The sequence below is a fragment of the Nicotiana tabacum genome, chromosome 11 (assembly GCF_000715075.1).
Source record: "Nicotiana tabacum cultivar K326 chromosome 11, ASM71507v2, whole genome shotgun sequence".
NCBI classification, from domain to species: Eukaryota; Viridiplantae; Streptophyta; class Magnoliopsida; order Solanales; family Solanaceae; genus Nicotiana; species Nicotiana tabacum.
In genome coordinates this window covers 128,592,960-128,612,234 of record NC_134090.1, presented here as the reverse complement: position 1 = coordinate 128,612,234, position 19,275 = coordinate 128,592,960, and the positions used below count along the sequence as shown (strand labels likewise).

The 19,275-nt window shown below is 38.0% G+C and overlaps 1 protein-coding gene across 2 annotated transcripts; it reads right to left on the bottom strand.

The window, feature by feature from the left end:
• Positions 1-963: 963 nt before the first annotated feature.
• LOC107827204 (WD repeat-containing protein 26 homolog) lies at positions 964-18,502 on the bottom strand. Of its 2 annotated transcripts, none has more exons than XM_016654295.2 (5): positions 18,313-18,502; positions 14,755-15,648; positions 4,485-4,586; positions 2,823-3,452; positions 964-1,353 (listed from the first exon to the last, which is right to left on the bottom strand). In XM_016654295.2, the coding sequence occupies exons 2-5, from the start codon at positions 15,550-15,552 to the stop codon at positions 1,138-1,140; spliced, it is 1,746 nt and encodes a 581-aa protein (XP_016509781.2). In that variant the 5' UTR covers positions 15,553-15,648; positions 18,313-18,502; the 3' UTR covers positions 964-1,137. The 2 variants fall into 2 exon arrangements, with proteins under 2 accessions (XP_016509781.2, XP_016509782.2); XM_016654296.2 differs by having other exon boundaries at positions 18,158-18,485.
• Positions 18,503-19,275: the final 773 nt, after the last annotated feature.

Sequence of the window (19,275 nt, the reverse complement as noted above, 5' to 3'; positions counted from 1 at the left end):
TTGTAAAAACAGTTTTTTTTTGTTTTTTAACAAAATATTTTCGTTTTTTAAAAACTGAAATTTAAAAAAAAATACTAGAAAAAAATGAAAATAGGGGTCGGGTTGTGGGTTTTTAAAAAAAATAAATGGGTCGTTTTAATCTGGTGTTTCCACGTGGTACTCCATCCAAAATAGGGTATTTTTGTTTCAAAGTATGACAATAGGGGTATTTTTGTTCCAAAGTATGACGGTAGGGGTATGGATAGCCCAATAGTATAACGAAGGGTACATGTAAACAATATTTGAAAGTAGAGGGGTATATTTAGCCCTTTTCCGTTAAATCTATTGATAACTCAGCATGTGTTAGACTTACCTAGTCTTAGAGACTAGCTGCTATCACGACTAGCTAAGGTGGAATTTTGGGGTCGTGACAGAATTACAAAAAGGTAGTGGAACCGAGATGGAGAAGAATGCTTGCAGAGAATTTGAAGTGGATTTGGAGTTTTTCTATTAAAGCGAGAAGCTGATGGCTTTGAGCATGCAAAGCTAAGGTTATAACTGGAAAAGAAAAATTTATACATCTTAAAACCAACATATTTCAGATTATACAAGTATATCCCTTTTTTAATAACATTCATAAAAAAAAATGCATATACACCAAAACAATACCGTGATTATTAATCACATTATTACAATCTCAATATTTTAATCCCTGCATAACTTTTTTCCAGTAACTAAACAGCCTATATAGATAATTTAAGGTAAAAATACTTCTTTGATTCCGCATGTTCGACTTTCTATTAGTAATTTTGGTAATCCCATAAAGATTATGACCTAGATCAGATCGCAACAGAAAGAAAAGAAGCGCTAAAAGTTTAAAGATCGATCAGGATCTCCTCTTTATATGTTAGTATATTACTTGTAAAACCTAGGCTGCTTACCTGGTCATTTGAATAGCAACAATAGTCACACAAAAGAAATCAATAAAAGAAACTAGAGTACATGATTTATTGCTGGACTGAATGTAAATTTCACATTCCTGCTTGTCATAAATGTTAGCTTGACCTTGATGTAAAAGAATATACATAGAAAGCAATGGTTAAGAAAAGGTATCTATCTAATAACATTACATTGCACCAGTGTATGCCCCCGAGAGTTCTAAGTTCCCCCATTGCAGTAATGCACGCCGTTACTAAATGTGTCATAGTGTTTCATGTTTACTTGATTCAAGCCCCATATGCGAATAGTATGATCATCACTTGCAGATGCCAACATATGAGGATTTGCTGGGTTCCAGCTAACACAGTTTACTGTACCAGAATGTCCAGCCATTGTCTCAATGAGTTCTCCTGAGCTTCTATGCCATATATAAACCTGAAAATATAGCTTCAGATCAAAACTCAACCGCTTTCACGGGTATAGATGCAAGAGTAAATCTCAATATGATAAAGGCATCGCAGCATATTAAATAACAGAAGTCAAAGAAAGGATAACTAAGGGGTCGCATTTCCCTGTGCTGATGATGGAATGAAAGAGACCATGAAAGTTGGACTTGGATTTTAGAATTGATGCGGAATTAGGGGATGGAAATGAGCAATGAAACAGAACAAAATAAACAAATTTTCCAAGAAAGCCATTTCATACAAGAAATATTATCTCGCAAAACAAATTTGTGCTTTGTGTCCAATGACAGAAAGAAACAACAAAAGTACCATGTCTAATCTCTATTTGTAATTTCAACGGAAGCAACATTGTATTACACACAAAAGTTACATTCTAAGCACAACAATGCTCTATCTGTTCCAATTTACATGATACCCTTTTCATTTCAGGATATTTCACCAAATTTAATCCTATACAACTTCTAAAATTTTGGTCCTGTTAACTGCTCTTTAAATTTCAAACTTTGAAGCAGTATTTTTTTCTATTACTTCTCAACCATTATGCTGAGCCGAGAGTATACCGGAAACAGCCTTTCTGCCTTCCTATAGGTAGGCGTAAGGTCTATAGGTAGATGTAAGGTCTGTCTAGACACTACCATCCCCAGACTCCACTTGTGGGATTACACTTGATTTCTTGTTGTTGTTGTACTTCCCAACCATTACAATAAAAATTTCTACTGCTACTAATATATTAAAATCAAATTAACAACTTAGAACTTTGTTTCCTGTTTCCAGTCAACCACTATCATATGAAAAGGAAGGAGTAATACTGTTTGTGCTAAACTTTAAATTGACGAACACACCTAAAAAGATCTTCTATTAGGTTTTAATAAAGATAGATCTCTTCATTCCTTTTTTTTTATGACCGCGAAATCCATAAGGAGCCGACCCTTTGAGCCAATCACAGCCCTTGAAACTCGGGAATCCCTCTACCCTTCTCCACTTAAATACCAAAGTTAGGTCGCTTGACACAGGGCCTGAACCTGCGACCTAAGGAACAAGTCCCTCAAGCTTTTTGCCAATTGAGATAACCCCTGAGGGCAAAGACAGATATCTTCATTCTCAAACTGGCATTTTTCTATTGCTCTTATTCCTTATTCAACAAGAAAAGGATCAAAGCACAACTTGGATCATTTTCATCTCGGGATCTTTAACATTTTTCATAATGTGTGATTAGAATTAATGTAACCCTATTCCTAATAGATTCACCCCACAGTAGCAAACCTTTCTCGGGTATTACTGAAAAGTACTGTTCTGATGTGCAAACAAGAAATTTGATATTCTGCGCAAGAGGTAAGTCGTGGAAAGAAAATTAATATTCATAATGACAACTTAGAAATGTCACAAGATATAGATTCTACTGGAGTTAGTTGTTTTCTTGATCAACAAGAGAAGCAGTACCTGTGAGTCCTCACTTCCACTGGCAACGAATGCTTGATCCAGTCCGCCAAAGCAAGACCTTACAACGAAGCGTGAACGTTTATGCCCTTTATATTTGGATATGAGCTTTACAGTTCCCTCTATATTCCACAGATGAATTTCTTGATTCCAAAGACTAACCAATAAATACTTACTGTCCATGGACAATACAAATGAAGTTATTGTTTGATCCTCCTGAATTACTTTCTCTGCTTTTGATTCCCATCCAAATAGTAATATCATATTATCTTTGCAAACAGAGACTACATGCTGCCCATCACTAGTTATGCCCAAGTCAGATATTCTAATAGTTCGATGGCCTTTCCAACACTCCAACTCTTTCCCTTCCAGATCCCACATGCTAATGCTCTTGTCCGTAACACCGCATAATATCCTTTTGCCATCAGGAGCCCATCCACACGAGATCAGACCAAGACCATTTTTCTCATAAATATGTACACATTCACCTGATTCAACATCCCACCGTCTGACAACTTCCTCTACTCCACAAGTGAGAAGCTGATGGTCATCAGGACTCCATGACATATAGGAGACAGGTTTCTGGTGACCAGAAAACTGGTGCTTCATGCAGAACAAACCATCCAATTTCACCTACAAAGAACAGAAAGCTGAGAGCTGAAAAAGAACACTAATACTTTATGTTTAACACAATAGCATCCTAATAAGCTCCGATTACAAATAACACCACCTACATACCCAGACAGCTTTCTATTGTCATATCCCCTGTGTTTCCTCCCTGACCCCAAAAACAGCTCCGGGAAGAAAAAAAAAATCAGTTCTTTCAAACTTTACCAAACATGGAACAAAACATGGAGGAGAATGAATCTTGCACATCATACAAGTCAAAAACTAACTCCATTTTATACATACAAGCACCAACAAGAATGCATGAAATCATATGCTGAGTATTGCGCCACATGACAAACCAAAAGAGCCAATACAACTATACAAGTACCAACTCTTTTTTACGAGTACATATCTTAGTGCTGATTTCCACATACAAGCTTGATACCTTTAAACAGCAAAAGTATTACAGCGTCACTAGAAATAAGATTTCATAGATGTGTATAAATACGGAAATAGATAAACACTGAAAACTAATGACAATCAAGCCGCACTAACATTACTTGAAATCCTATGTTATGTTTCAACAAAGAACAAAACACAATGAAAAATAATCTGTCCCTTTACCAGAAAAAATATTAATCCAGGGTATACTTTTAGTTTCCTCTATTCAAATGACCAATTACTAGACACCCTTACAAGATCTGCGAGAGTCTATGATTTATGAATAATCAAGCATGATTTCTTTTAGTAGACTATTTCTCAAGCTTAGGAGTCTCGTAACTGTGAAAAAGATCACGAAGAACTTATTCACACTAGTGAAGAAGACTGTGACTGTAATTATGTATGTTTCCATATTTAGGGTATTTCTGAACTGTGTTTTATCCCTATAGCTTGAGGAAATAACAACAACAAACCCAGTGAATCCCCACTTATTCCCACAAGTGGGATCGGGGGAGGGTGAGATGTACGCAGCTTGAAGAAATAATCAAGTTAAAATATTTTCCAAAACTTCCACTGCTCTTCTTTTTCACCACCCTCAAGTGGACTTAAACTCACCTCCCATATAATCACTGAACAATCAGCAGCTGACGAGGCTAAGTATTTTCCATCATGGGAGAACTGCAAGAACCATACTTCATCACTGTGATTTCGTAATATCTGGTGCATCAAAATCAATGAAAGAAAAAATTACACATCCAAGTGCTAACAAAAAATTATATCTGCAGAATTAAATGCGAGTTAATCCACATATCAGTGAAGTTTAAATAAATCAAAAACATGGAAACAAAGAAATTGGTTCTTTTTTATTATAATAGAGAAAGAAAAAATTGGTTATCGGAAAAGCAGATATTGATGCACATAGATAGTAAATGGGAGCTAAGGAAAAGTCGATGAAATTCAATGTTAACGAGAACATAAAATTTTCTTGACTTGCATCCACCTCCTTTCTTCTAGCATTTAAATTACCGTGCAGTCAGTCAAATTGTTGGTTCAGTATCCCTACATAAAAAGGGACTGTGTAGTACAGGGGCGGAGCTAGAGTGACCGGATACTGGGTTCGGCCGAACCCAGTAGCTTTGGTTCGAACCCTGTATTTATCTTAAAAATTACATTGAATACGTATATAGTATTAATTTAGAACCCAGTAACTTCAAACGATTAGAATCCCGAACCCATAAGCTTGAAATCCTGGCTCCGCCTCTGGTGTAGTATAGAAAGAATGAACAAACCCAAAAAAGTTGAAAGAGGAAAGCGGAACTCTCATTAACACTTCCAAAAACTATTATATCAAGAACGGCAAAAGACCCAACCACAGAAACGTTGTCATACGGCCAAACCCTACCATTATTTGACATGGGAACCTTCTTTATATCTTTAACTATGTGAATTAGTTGGAAGAAATATGGACAAACTATTACTCCTTGAAGCTCAGATCTTGAAATTAAGATTCTCAAGACCCAAACTCTAATCTAGGAGTTTTTGGGAAATAACGGTCCATGTAGACATACCACAAACTAAGGAGAAAATTTCACATGTCTATGTACAACAACAAACAACGCATTGTAATTCGGTGTTCTGAAAGGCACCCGCTTCAGCGCTTAAAGCATGAAGCGGGCAGTTGGTCGCTTCTGTGTTGTGAAGCGTAGCGGGTGATATAAAGCGTGCTCTTCTGCCAAAAAAGCGAGAAGCGACAGAAGCGAGCGCTTCGGTATATTGTGTAAAAAATAAAAAGCTCTTTTTTTTTCAAAACATCATCGAGCAGTAGAGAAAAACAAGCGACTAGGGTCAAGCCCAGGTATGTGATTCCTCCTCCTCCTCCACCCCCTCCTCCTCCTTTCACTATTTCAGTCTCAAACCCAGTTTTTTCTGCCAATTTCCTTTGGTTAATCTTTTCCTTCAGTATTTTTTTAATTTTTTTTTTAAATTCCGCTTCACTTCAAAAAAGTGAGCGCTTCGCTTCTCGCTTCACGTTTTAAGCGAAAAGGGGCATGTCGCTTTTCCTCGCTTCACGCTCTTCACAACACTGGTATAATCCCACGAGTGAGGTCTGAGGAGAGTAGAGTGTACGCAGACCATACCCTTACCTTCAAGAAAGCAGAGAGGTTTCCGGTAGACCCTCAGCTCAGGAAAGGTAAAAGGAGGGCAACAACAAGCATACCAATTAGAAACCAAAGTAAAAATACAAAACTAACAGTAGTTACAGTAACCCTCAGGGGTTGGCCTGGTGGCAATTGACTTGAGCCTTGGGGTTTGCTCCCTTTCAAGGTCTCAAGTTCGAAACCCACTGGGTGCAAACAATTTCTGAGGGCCATCGGACTGGGTAAAACCTGAATTAACCGCGGTGCACTTGCGGGAAACTCCTTGCCGAGGGCCTGTGCACCCCCGGGAATAGTCGGGGCTCGAAGAGACTCGGACACCCGGTGCAAATCAAAAAAAAAAACTACTGTTACAGACAGGACAACGCTCGGCTACCAATCCTAACCTTTTACCTTTATTCTCAACCTTTATACTTTCCTATCCATGGCCATGCCCTCGGTAAGCTGGAGCAACGCCATATCCTGCCTAATCACCTCTCCCCAATACTTCTTTGGCTTGCCTCTACCTCTCCTTAGGCCCTCCAGAGTCAACCTCTCACACCTGCTCATCGAAGCATATGTGCCTCTCCTCTTCATATGCATGAACCATCTAAGTCTCGGCTCCTGCATCTTGTCCTCCACAGGGGTCACACCCACCTTGTCCTGAATAACTTAATTTCTAATTCTATCTAACCTGGTATACCCGCACATCCATCTCAATTCTCAACATACTCATTTCAGCCACCTTTATTTTTTGGACATGGGAGTTCTTGACTGGCCAACACTCCGCCCCATACAACATAGTCAATCTGACCACCGCTCTATAGAACTTACCCTTAAGTTTTGGTGGCACACTATGTTACTCGAACTCTCTAAAAATGTGGTAGGATACGTGTCGGATCCTCCAAAAGTAGTGCATTTTTGAAAGATCCGACAAGGGTGCGGCTACATTTTGGAGAGTCCACGCAACATAGGCAGCACATTCTATAACATAAAACACCGAAAACGAGCCTCCATTTCATCCACCTTGTCCCAATACAATGTGTAACATCCCCGTCAATCTCTCCATTCCCTTGTATAACTGACCCAAGGTATTTAAAACTCTCTCCTAGGGATGACTTGAGAATCATGCCTCACGTCTTCGTCCACTACCTGAGTCGCACCACTGAACTTGCACTCCAAGTATTCTGTCATGGTCCTGCTCAACTTGAAACCTTTAGAATCCAGGGTCTGCCTCCAAACCTCTAACCTCTCACTGACATCGCCTTGCGTCTCGTCAATCAGTACAATATCATCTGCAAATTACATGCACCATGGCATCTCCCCATGAATGTGGCGTGTTAGTGCGTCGATCGCCAAGTCAAATAGAAATGGGCTGATGGCTGACGCCCGGTGCAACCCCATCATAACTTGGAAGTGTTCTGAGTCCCCTCCCACATTCCTTACTCGAGTCTTAGCTCCATCATACATGTCCTTAATAGCCTTAATTTATGCAACATGAACACCTCTAACCACCAAACATCTCCACAAAACCTCCCTCAACACTTTATTGTAAGCTTTCTCTAAGTCGATGAACACCATAAGTAAATCCCTCTTCCTCTCCCTATACTGCTCCATCAACCCCCTTACAAAATGAATAGCTTCCGTAGTCGAACGAACCGGGATAAATCCGAACTGATTTTCAAAAATAGTCACAATCCTCCTCAACCTCATCTCCACCACCCTCTCCCGGACTTTCATAGTATGGCTTAGTAACTTGATGCCCCGGTAGTTGTTGCAACTTTGGATATCACCCTTGTTCTTATAAAAACATGAAGGTAAAATTTCAAAATCTTAATCTGTTTATGTCGTTAGACTTCATTTAAGGGGAAAAGTGGGTGACAAGAAAGAGAGACATAAAGTAAGTGAAGAAGAAACGAAAAAAAATAAGAGGAAGTACACTTAGAACAACTATATAAAACATCTAACACACCGTCATGTCCATGACAGTCACGATTTGGATACTAGAGAGAGTTGCCTAGCAAATTTAATAAAAGCATAACTCTATAATTTTTTAGTTTTAGAGCATGTTTCAAGTATGTCTGCATCATTTTCAAAAATGCCAAGTGCCAAGTAAAAGTATTTGGTAATACAGTTTAAGGGCAGATGAAATTAGAACTCCAACAGGAGGATACTAGTTGAGCAAAAGAAGACAAATAATAAAAAGCGTAAATACAAAACAAAGTAGAGGACACAAAAAGAAGAGAGTTTTATTGTTAATAGAAAAAGTGGGAATCCATTCCTACTTGAAGTTTATTCTGTAGATAATGTACAGATATTCTTCTAGTTATCCAAATAGAACTTATGCTTGCACATTTGCCTTATGACACAATCATCAATCTCTTCGATCAATCAAGGTTAAGTTAATTAGATGTATAAGCTAACTTTCATTGTTAAAGTAGGAATATTCTTTTATACAAGAGGTATACAGAACTAGCTTTATATCAAAGAGCCCCTCCTAAAGAACCTTATCAAATCATATTTGCATGTTGTCATGTCATGTGTACTAGGGAAAGAATTATTAAAATATTAGATCATGCGTGACAAATCACGGTTGCAATGACCATCTGCAGTACCAAAGAGCAAAAGAACTGTGAACCATGTTACACAATCTTCATCTTTTGCATGTTGACTTCTTAATTGGAGCTCATTATGTAACTATGTCCAGTACCAAATAGCAAAACAGTGATCATCCTTCTTTACTGCGTGTGCAGCTCAACCTTGTAATTAATTTGCTGAATAACACATGCTTCATCTCTTGGGCCATAGAATTTTAACTACATTGTCTTAAACCACATCTCCAGTAGCATTATTTTTGTCATCCTTAATTCTTCTTTTTCTTATGTTGTCCTAACTAATGGATCAAATATTGTAGTTAAAAGGAATAGGAGAAGCTCATCATCTTCCTTCCCTTTACGTCCAGTCTTGTTGCAAGCCAATATGTTCTAGTATCCATTAGTAAATCAACCAAATATCCAATTAGTTCTATGACTTTCTTGGCTGAATATGGTCTTGTGCAAAACTGAAGTATGGACAAATAGTTGGAATAGGAGACGAAGTCCAGAACTTGTCTTAGCTATACAACAACAACAACAACAACTGAACAACAGCAAACCTAGTGTAATCCCACAAGTGGGGTTTGAGCAGGATAGTGAGTACGCAGCCTTACCCATACCCTGTACAGGTAGAGAAACTATTTCCGATAGATTCTCGGCTCCAAGCAAGAATGAAAAATTACAGAAATATAGAGAAGAAAAGCATTATTGTAAGCGTCGGGGAAACAGTAACAACAATAAGATAGTACAACAACCAAAACACCAGGCAATAATAGAATACTAAGAATAAGAAATAACAAGAATAACGTTGCTACTACTGGAATGAAAGGGAAGACGCTCAACTGCCTACTCGCCTTTTACCCTAATCCTCGCCTTCCATCCCTACCTATCAAGGGTCATGTCCTTGGTAAACTGAAGATGCGTCATGTCTTGTCTAATCACCTCTCCCTAATACTTTTTTGGCCTACCTCTACCTCTTCTCAGACCCGCCATTGTCAATCTCTCACACCTCTTCACCTGGGCATCTGGAAATCTCCTCTTCATATGCCCGAACCATCTCAACCTCGTTTCCTGCATCTTGTCCACGACGGAGGTCACACCTACCTTATCCTGAATAGCTTCATTCCTGACCATATCCCTCCTAATATGCCCACACAACCATTTCAGCATGCTCATCTATCTAGATCAAAAACACTTATCCCAGCAACCTGGGGCATTTGAGTATCTCCACAAATTATAGATTTTTTTTTGAATTGCCTCGTTTTGAATGTAAGTTGTGACAACTTACATTCAAAACGAAGTCGGGCTTCTCTCAAAAAAACCAAGTCAATAATAGGGCATATATTAAATTGTTTGCTCAAACATATGGAGTCCAGGTCGTGTTAGTTCCAATTTAGACGTCAATTACTATGTTGAAGACTGTTCTCGGTGCACTTGGTTATTACTAATTAAAGTAGATCTGAGTTATTTTTTATCTTCCAACATTTTATGCCGGAATCCGCGATCAGTTTGGTGTAACTAACAAGAGGTTAATCATAAGCGAGAATATTTTTTAACATCTTTCTCCATTTCGTGTTTTCCCGATGAATTATTCATCCATCACATTGTGCTCGTATAAGTTGCAAGAGAAACACCTAGTCACTTTATTGAAACAATTGACACATTACATATACATCACCATGTTATCATTCGCCAAAATGTGAAGTCCTCCTCACTGCTTGTTATTAATCAAATGTCTTCTTTTTATTTTGCCGCAAGTGCGCTCGATAGGATTCTTTACCCAGATCAAAAACAATTTCTTTGTTCGAAATTCAACATCAATAAAGACAGCTTGAGCAAAAATCTATCAAATGTATTTTTGGAGGACTCTCTTCTTCGAAAAAGTTTTATTTTAGTACATACCAATAGCTAACTTTATGAGAAATGACATTTTTAGAGATTTCTCCATATTTCTCTTTAGGTGCACTTGCTCAAACTGTCATATCCACCTATCTTCCTACTACTACTCTTATTGTTAAGACTCCTCTTCTTTGTGTTTACTCAAGACGACATCCTTCAAATCCCACCTGCTAACCGAGTTCTTGCTTCTTCTCATGATGGTGGTCCGAAGATCTCTAGAGATGCATCGTCCACTGATGAAACTATGGTTTCTATCACCTTCCAATATGTACTCAATCTACTGGAAAATCCTAATACTTGTTATGATTTTAAGAGTTGCCATTTTTTTGCATCATAGCTTGTATGGCCACTCCTTGCTGGTTGAATGCATCTTTTTTATTTCTGAAGGTAACTAATTTTATTGATGTTGGGATAAAACCCATGTACATAAGCAGTATATCAGAAAGTAGCGAACTTACACCAAACCATGGTTCTCCACAAGAATCACCTAATCATGAACACAAGTAAGGACCTCGTGGGCGGTGGGTGCACCAAAAGAACTAAAAGCATGAGGCAAACCCTTAAGTTTACAATATCATTCTCAGCCATTCAAAAGCTCAAATACTCCTACTTTCCAAATCACTCAAACAACAGCTAAAGCGGCAATAGCCATCCCATGCCCTAGGTCCTTTTCTAGAAAGCCCAACTGTGCAACGCTTCTTTACTGTGCTTGGCATTATCCACTGTATTCCGAACCATTTCACGACAGTCCACCATAAAGATGTTGCCACATAACAATGCAAGAGGAGATTATTTAAATCTTATCCTACACACTTCCACATAAACTACCAACTAACATGCGTAATCCATCTCTTCCACAAATTATTTGGTTGTCAGGATGACTTCCCTAGTCACTAGCCATGCAAAGGACACATTTTTCAGGCGCCTTCAGTATCCATCGACAATGTGGAAAAAACACTTCCTCAACAACAATTCCTGCTAGGAAGCTTTAACTGAGAACATCACATCTCTACTTGTGCCCCATCTCCACGAATCCTACAATAAGTGTGAGACGCTCCGCTTATAAAGTAGTTCCCCTAGCTTTGGAGTTCCCATATCTCCCTATCATGTAAGTTTTGTCTAAAACTTAGATCACCTGTTACACTAGCATCTCTGTCTAAGTGTTAGGGAATGGATGCCTCGGCATATTCTCTCCACAACACCTGTGATCCCAAAAGCTTATCTTACTACCTATCCGGAAGGTTACTTGGTCATCAAAGTCTTCTCACCATTTCATGATGTTTCTCTATGAAACATATTCGAGCAGAAGCATGATGTTCCTTCTCATCCACCCATCCCTTATTATGCCGTACTTTTCTTCTATCACCCCTCCAGAATGATAGTTCCTCCAAACCAAATCTCTAAAACATTTCCGAGTTCATTCACTTTCAGTTCTCCCTCTTTTCTTGTGTCTTGACAATCTTCCACCTTACAAAAAAACCTCATCGACTCATCTGCGGTATTCCATAAGAACCCCATCTGGAGTCTCGAAAGTTTTTCAATCATATCTGCCGCCTACATTAGTGACATACAATGCGCAAGGATGCTTGAAAGTATACTCTTAACCAGTATTTCCTAGTTCCTTCCCTTTTTGACAATTACCTCTTTTGCCACCTGCAAGTCGCTTCCCAACTCTTTCAATCACCTAGTTCCACTGTGAGAACCTTTTTCGACGCACATCACAATAAAAATTCTACAAAGATGTCAATGTTATCAACCTTGCCTATCGGTATAATCTCGCATTTCCCAAGGTTAATTTTTAGTTCTAAACCACCTAGACTAAAGTATCATCTGCAAATAGTAAGTGTGACCCTCACATTGCTTAGTTGCTCAATCAATGCAGCAAAACCCCTCATGATCCTTTTGCCACACCTCTGTCCATTATATTATTCGGTGCTTTTATCACCAAATTAACTAACATTTGAGATCACGGATCCCTGCCTCAACCCCCTCGAGTAGCCGAAAAACTCACACGGATTTCCATTCACCGTGATAGAGGACTTGATCAAAGCAATATAAAAAATGGTCCATCTCTTCTATTTCTGTCCAAATCACATCTTCATCACGAAGAAATCCAAGAACTCCCAATTCACATGATCATATGCTTCTCAAAATTCAACTTGCACGAATTTCCCGGTTCTCCTTCTTCCTTTCAAAGTCAACCACTTTGTTTGCTGCCCAGGGCCACAGGTATGCAATTGTACTCCAACACCTCCCCTTAATTGTGCTCCAGCATTGTTGGAAGAAAGCAAGTGTAAAACTATCAAACCTAAGGACTTGTCTATCGCACATTTGTCCACCGCCTCCCTCCTGAAAAACGATAACTGTAAAAATTTTATGTTGTGCTTACTAACACAACTTCCTCCTTAAACAAAAGATCTCCCTATCTGATAATCCTTTTTCTTAGTGCTTCCCTTCTAAAATCTCCATCAACTCAATTCATCTCGTGTGTGTCGAGACCAAACTCACCAGCCCTATTGCTTCTCTTATGTCATGTAATCGTTTTATTCTCCAGTTCTACCAAAAATTTCAAAATAGCCCGGCCCTATCTTTGAGTTACTTCGGGCCTTCCTCTTTCAATTGCAACAAGCCCCACACTTTGCAAAAAGCCCCACACTCGCCTGATGTTCAGAATATTCTTGGCCATATCTATCTCTCCATCTCCTCGGCCTATCCTCTCCCTATAAAGTTTTTAGACTTGCCAAGTTTGCCCCTCCCATCAATCTCACATGGTTTGAATTTTGAATTATATCTGCATTTGCCATGTGCTCTTCTACACATTTCTAAGTATCCAATAAATCTATGTGCTTAAAATGACATCAGCCAAGCATTTCCTTATGGCAAAATATCTGCTTGCCAGTGACCAACATTATCCTTCTTTATTGGTGCCTTAAAGACTTACAAAAACCTGCAACTCAATGGAAAACAAGACGAGGCTTCGAGCATACCCAAGAAAAAAAGATTCATGCACCAATTGCCTTTACTCATCAACATTAACTTTTTCCATCAGTATCCAAAACTAGGCAATACTAACAGAAGTATCAAACAGAAAGAAAAAATGCTAAATTGGAAGCAACAATGGAAGATCTACTGAAGTGCTCAGCCACAAAGCTACTTGAATAAGATTTGACCAATTTGGATCATCAAGCCCCTAAGCCAGTTGTAAGATGAAGTTGATCATGCAGGTATCTGGGGTGCACAATTATCCCAACATTGATTCTTTTCTATTATCTTGACTCAGGTTATGATTGTGGTACGAGCAATACCAGCTACACCAAAACTTCACAATACGACAACTGGATAAGACCAAATCCCAGCAACTTGCTAACAGAGTAAAACTCTAGCACAAAACCAACTAAAAAAATTATAAAACCGTTCCACTATTAAGATCTTTAACAATATAATTGCACAACCCAACGTTAATACAATTGACTAGGTACACCATATACACTAAAGAGTAAAGAGCTATGCATATTGTAACAATATCCACCCTTATAAAACTCGGATTTCCAAATAGCAGATTAGCGTATATACTCCGCAGCCATGAATTGAATACTCTTACGTTTAGATACATAAATGCTAGCTTCCCAGTCTTACAGTAAAAGCTCTAAGACGCTTCATACTCCCTTCGTTTCAATATATAAACCTATTTTCTTTTTAGTCTGTGCCAAAGAGAATGACCTCTTTCCCTACTTGGAAACTATTTACCTTTATGCAATTATTTACAGCCACACAAAATATATGTGTCTCATTTTACACCACAAGTTCAAAAGTTTCTCTCTTTTCTTAAACTCTGTGCCCAGTCAAACGGGTTCACATAAATTGAAACGGAGGGAATATAAAGTTTAAAGGCACATTTTGACAACGTGATTTTAACATACATAGCATATTAAGGAATTGTCTTTATTAAAACACAGGCATCAACTCAATCAGTGGTTTGACGCTTTCCACTGTCAGAGTGAGTTTTACATTACTCAAACAGTGATAGAATAAATGAAGTGAAAAATCCTTTAGATTAACATTATTTGTAATATAAAGTATGAACTTGATCTAACACTTCCCATCGTGAATATTTATCATCTGTATATATAAACCAAAACACAGATGGATCTAAGTTATAGGTGATTATAAGGTGCATTAAGCATTTCTAAGAACAAATACTGGAATGGTAAAGCTTGAACAGGTTAAGAAAGTATCAAGATTGAAATGCAATCTAACCTGCAAAGTTTGAGATGGAATTTGATCCCTTCCGCACTGATGATCAGTGAGCAAAGACATCTCACCTACCAAAGAGTTGTGAAACCTACAAGCATCTAGTTGCAAGTCGAGAGCCTGTTCAACAAGATGTATCAATCTTTGTTCAGGAATTACGACTGTTGGGGGAAGCAATTTTTGCAATTCCTCTAGTAGCTTTCTTCGTGACTTTGCTCTCACAACAACTTGACCTGACGCTACAGCACGAACCTGCTGCAAAGGTGATAAAACGCACAAAGAAAGCTCACGGACTCTATCAGTGTTTATGCAAAGAGGTCCAATCTCAGTCCTCAATGTCTTCAAAGCATCCTTGACTTTTTTTTCATCTAACAGTTCAAGAAACTTCTGTTCCAATATCAGAAATGATGCCAATTGAACAACCTTTTCATCCACTACACCGATTTTATGTAATGTGGCTACACTTTCATCCCATTTACCATCAAGGATTTGCTGCATAAATAACTTTACCACAGCAGATTGCAAAGGTATCCCAGACTCTTCTTCTAGATGTGCCCCAGTTTTGTTATAACCTAGAGAATATAATGCCTCTGCTAAAATTCGCACAAATTCAACTTTCTTGACGACCCCTTTTGTACCAACAACCTCGTCGTCCCTTTGGCAAACCAGGGGGCGAGCCATCAAGTCATTCAATGAGCAACTTGCAGGATCTCTAGGAAATGTGCTGTTTGAAAGATCTCCTGGTTCCCCAGAGGATACTTTCACACGTTTGGATGGTGGTTCAGCATCCTCTGCACCTCCCATAAATATATACCTCAGCCCATATATATATAACAGGGGGAAAACAGAGCTTCAAGTTGAAATCGCAATATAACTCCTTCAACAATGAAAACTAACGCCCTACATAGCACCACAAAGGGAAACAACTTCAAAAATTAAAGTTCAAAAATTAAAACAGAACAGCTAAAATAGAACGAAGGACCAAGGCAGAGGATTCAATGCCTAAAATGTTCCAAGATAAGAAAAATGATAGTGGAGGGACATAGGTGAATGATAAAACCTATGATTAACAAGTGCATAAATTAGTACCTATGTAACACATTTTTCTTCAATCTATTAGTATATACTAGTTACTTGGGATCGATTATCAATATAATCATATGTGCTGCCAATCACAGTCAGAATATTAATATTTCCTCCTTTATATCTTCTTAGCATGGATAATCAACACCCAAAGGTAATGGTAAATATTAATGCACAATACCCTCCACTATGCTAAGCTCTTGATGTTGAAAATCTAACAAAAGCAAGCAACCAAAGTACATTCGCCACTATCAACTTGCTAGCTCCAGCTATAATTACCTGCCACTTAGAATAGTGTGACCCACCTATGCAATGACTTGAGGCTATAAATACCAATGGTGAAGCTGGAGTTATCAACACAATCTCACTCTATTAGAGGATAAATCCTTGCTAGAGTTAGACTATAAAAACAATCAGTCTCCTGCAATACTATATAACTCAAGTGATACCCTACTTCCAATACAAAATTTAGCATCCGTTGAAATAGGTTGGAGCAACAAAAGTTCTTCTTTAAGCAAACATATGACCATGACTGTGATAACCGTTAGCCCCTTAAGCCTAGTAAACGTTATTCATACTCTTTTAGTTCCATTTGCATCACCACACCTCAGTTTCCAAACTAGTTGGAGTCGACTATATGAATCCTCTATATCTATTTTAAGGCCCATCCAATTCCAACACAAATAATTTGTTTTTTGGGGAAAAAACATAAGTAGCAAGCCAATTAGTCAATATAATTGCTGCTAGACCGAAAAAGTGATTTACAGTCTAAGTTGCTCGGACTCGGGTACGAGTGTCCAACATGGATGCGGATTTAAAGGTCGGATTTTTCGAGATGTAAATCCTAAGATTCGGAGATACGATCCTAGTACGGATACGGGTGTAGGGATCTAGCTAGAAATAATTTTAAAAATATAAAAATATCTCTAAATTATGAGAAATTTTATGGAATACTTACGTATAGCTTATAAAGTGTGAATTTTTTTTATTCTCAAGTTGTATGATAAGTAAAGGATTGATTTCCTAGATAAGGTATGCTATTTTCTTCAAATTTACCCTAGTTTTGGTTCTGATTTCGGGAATCAAATTTTATCTCATCTCGTATTTTTCTGTTCGTCGTGGTCAAAGTACCCAACATTGTTTGACCAAATCCAGTGCGGATCCCCTAGCCACACCCATACAAGGGTCGTCTCGACACAGGTGCGACACCTAAACTGCCGTGTCGGAGCAACTTAGTTTACAGTAAATAATCCAAAATTAGTCTAGCCATATCGCTTAGGATCCTTAGATAGAAATCCGTCTAACAGAAAAAGGGGAGTAAAACTCGCTCATGCAGATCTTTTAGGCAACTCTAGCAAAATCAAACCCAAATAGACCAAAATAGTGAATCAAAACACTCTAAACGATTTCTATCCAATATTGAAAAAACTTTGGCAAGAAGCGGTATAAGGATTTGCATATCAACCATGGAACTGTTAATGTTCTGCTATGCTACAAGAGGGAGTACAGTGAATACAAGTTCTGTATTCACTATCCCACTCCACATTGTGTGGTACCATGACTGATCTGCAAATCCTTATGCCGTTTCTCGCCAAAATTTTTAAATTTTTGACAAATATTCATTTAGAGAAAGTTTTGGTTCACACAATTTTGGTTTATTTTGGTCTAATTTTGTTGGAGTCGCCCAAAATCATTTGCACACTATCCATGGATTAATTGAATGAGCGAGTTTTTTTGTCCCCTTTTTTTTAGACGATTTCTATCCGAGGATCCTAAGTGATATGACTACATTAATTTAGAGTTATTTCCTATAGACGATTTCTATCCGAGGATCCTAAGTGATATGACTAGATTAATTTAGAGTTATTTCCTATAAATTTTAGGGCTAGGGGACTGTTATAAGGACTAATACGCTGGCTACTTATGTCTTTTCCCCTTGTTTTCTATGACAAATTAGGGGTTCTCCAAAACTAGAGATTCTCTAAATCTCACATTTATCTCTACGCTGACCTACAAGTCTCTAACTCTTGGTAGATTCTGTATTCATTGAGGGATTCACATTTTGTCACAACAGTCCAAAAGTTCAAACTATGCATACAAAAATATATAAGTTGTTAAAAGCGTAATCCTCTTAGTTAAAGACCAGATTACAATAATCATCCAAAACCCACAGGATAAAGAAATAAATTTACATACAATCCTTAAATTAGCATCAAATAATCCAATAAACAGATAAAGATTCAAAATTCAGGTTCGGCAACCAACTATCAAAAGCCCCATTTCTGTATAAAGTAAAAAGGCAGGAAAAACAAAAACTACAAATTACCACAAATAGAGTATCAAAAAAAGCCGGTGAATTAGATGGATAATCACAAAAGAAAGAAATAATAGTATTTTTTTCTCTACTTAGTGGGTAAGCATATGATGTAGAAAGTTAGGATTAGAAACAAGTGAAGATAGCTAAAGAGAAGTATGATTAACTGTTGGGTGGTGAGGTCTGAGAAGCATGTGACATGTAGAGATTGGGCCTTTGTTAATGGCGGTTCGGTGGAGGGACAGATGTGAAGAGAAATGGTGGAGAAAGGGGAGAAAGGGGTCGGTTTGTATTTATGTTCTGTGTGGGTAGCAAAAGGAAGTCATATCTTGCGTGTTGTACGACACCTTGAAGGGCAAGGTTAATCTTGAAGGGGAATAGTGGCATTTGATAACAATATCTTTGGTCGTTTCATAATGTATCGCATAATATTTGTATACGGTCAAAATCGAGTTTGCATATTATGTGACCAATCGAGATTGAAAAGTGACAGGTTAAAGCTCGACCTCGTGTTATGTCGAACCAAGGTGCAAAGACAAATCGTTAAACTCATGACCCGGGGACCGAACAAGATCGAGACCAAACAAGATCGAGGGAAATTTGCCAAAGCCAAATAACAAAAGGTCGAAATATCCGCGATTGGATGAAAATCACGGTGAAAATCTCGACAAGTATCAAAGAGAGGCCGATTAATTAGCAAATCATGAGATTTTTTACCTTGTATAGAGTTGTATCAAGAGTAAGACACCTCTACTATATAAATGGGGTATGATCATTTGTACCACACATTGTAATACGCAGTAAAAAGCAATACACTATTATTTCCAGCTCTTATCATCTTGTTATTCTGTTCTAACATCAGTTGAGGCATTTTCTTGGCTCGAGGGTAATCAAACTCAAAGACCAAGGTTGTTCAATTCGTGTGGTTTGCATTTATTTTCTTATCATTAATTTCAATATTAATCTATTTTCTTAATTTGTATCAAGTTATATCATGTATCCTTAAAATCGCATATAAATTCAATTGTTATCCGATTTTAAGGGTAACAATTTGGCACCCACTGCGGGGCTAAGTATAATAGTGATTATCTGGTACAAACTTTCATAGCACACACTATTTTACACTTGTT

Bases quoted from the DNA above. Each gene is read 5' to 3' on its own strand.
- LOC107827204 (XM_016654295.2), bottom strand. From the start codon at position 15,552: ATGGGAGGTGCAGAGGATGCTGAACCACCATCCAAACGTGTGAAAGTA. The intron at 4,587-14,754 runs GTTAGATTGCAT...TTGATGCACCAG, and splicing joins TTCCATCTCAAACTTTGCAG to ATATTACGAAATCACAGTGA. The intron at 1,354-2,822 runs GTACTGCTTCTC...CTATATTTTCAG, and splicing joins GTGGAAGTGAGGACTCACAG to GTTTATATATGGCATAGAAG.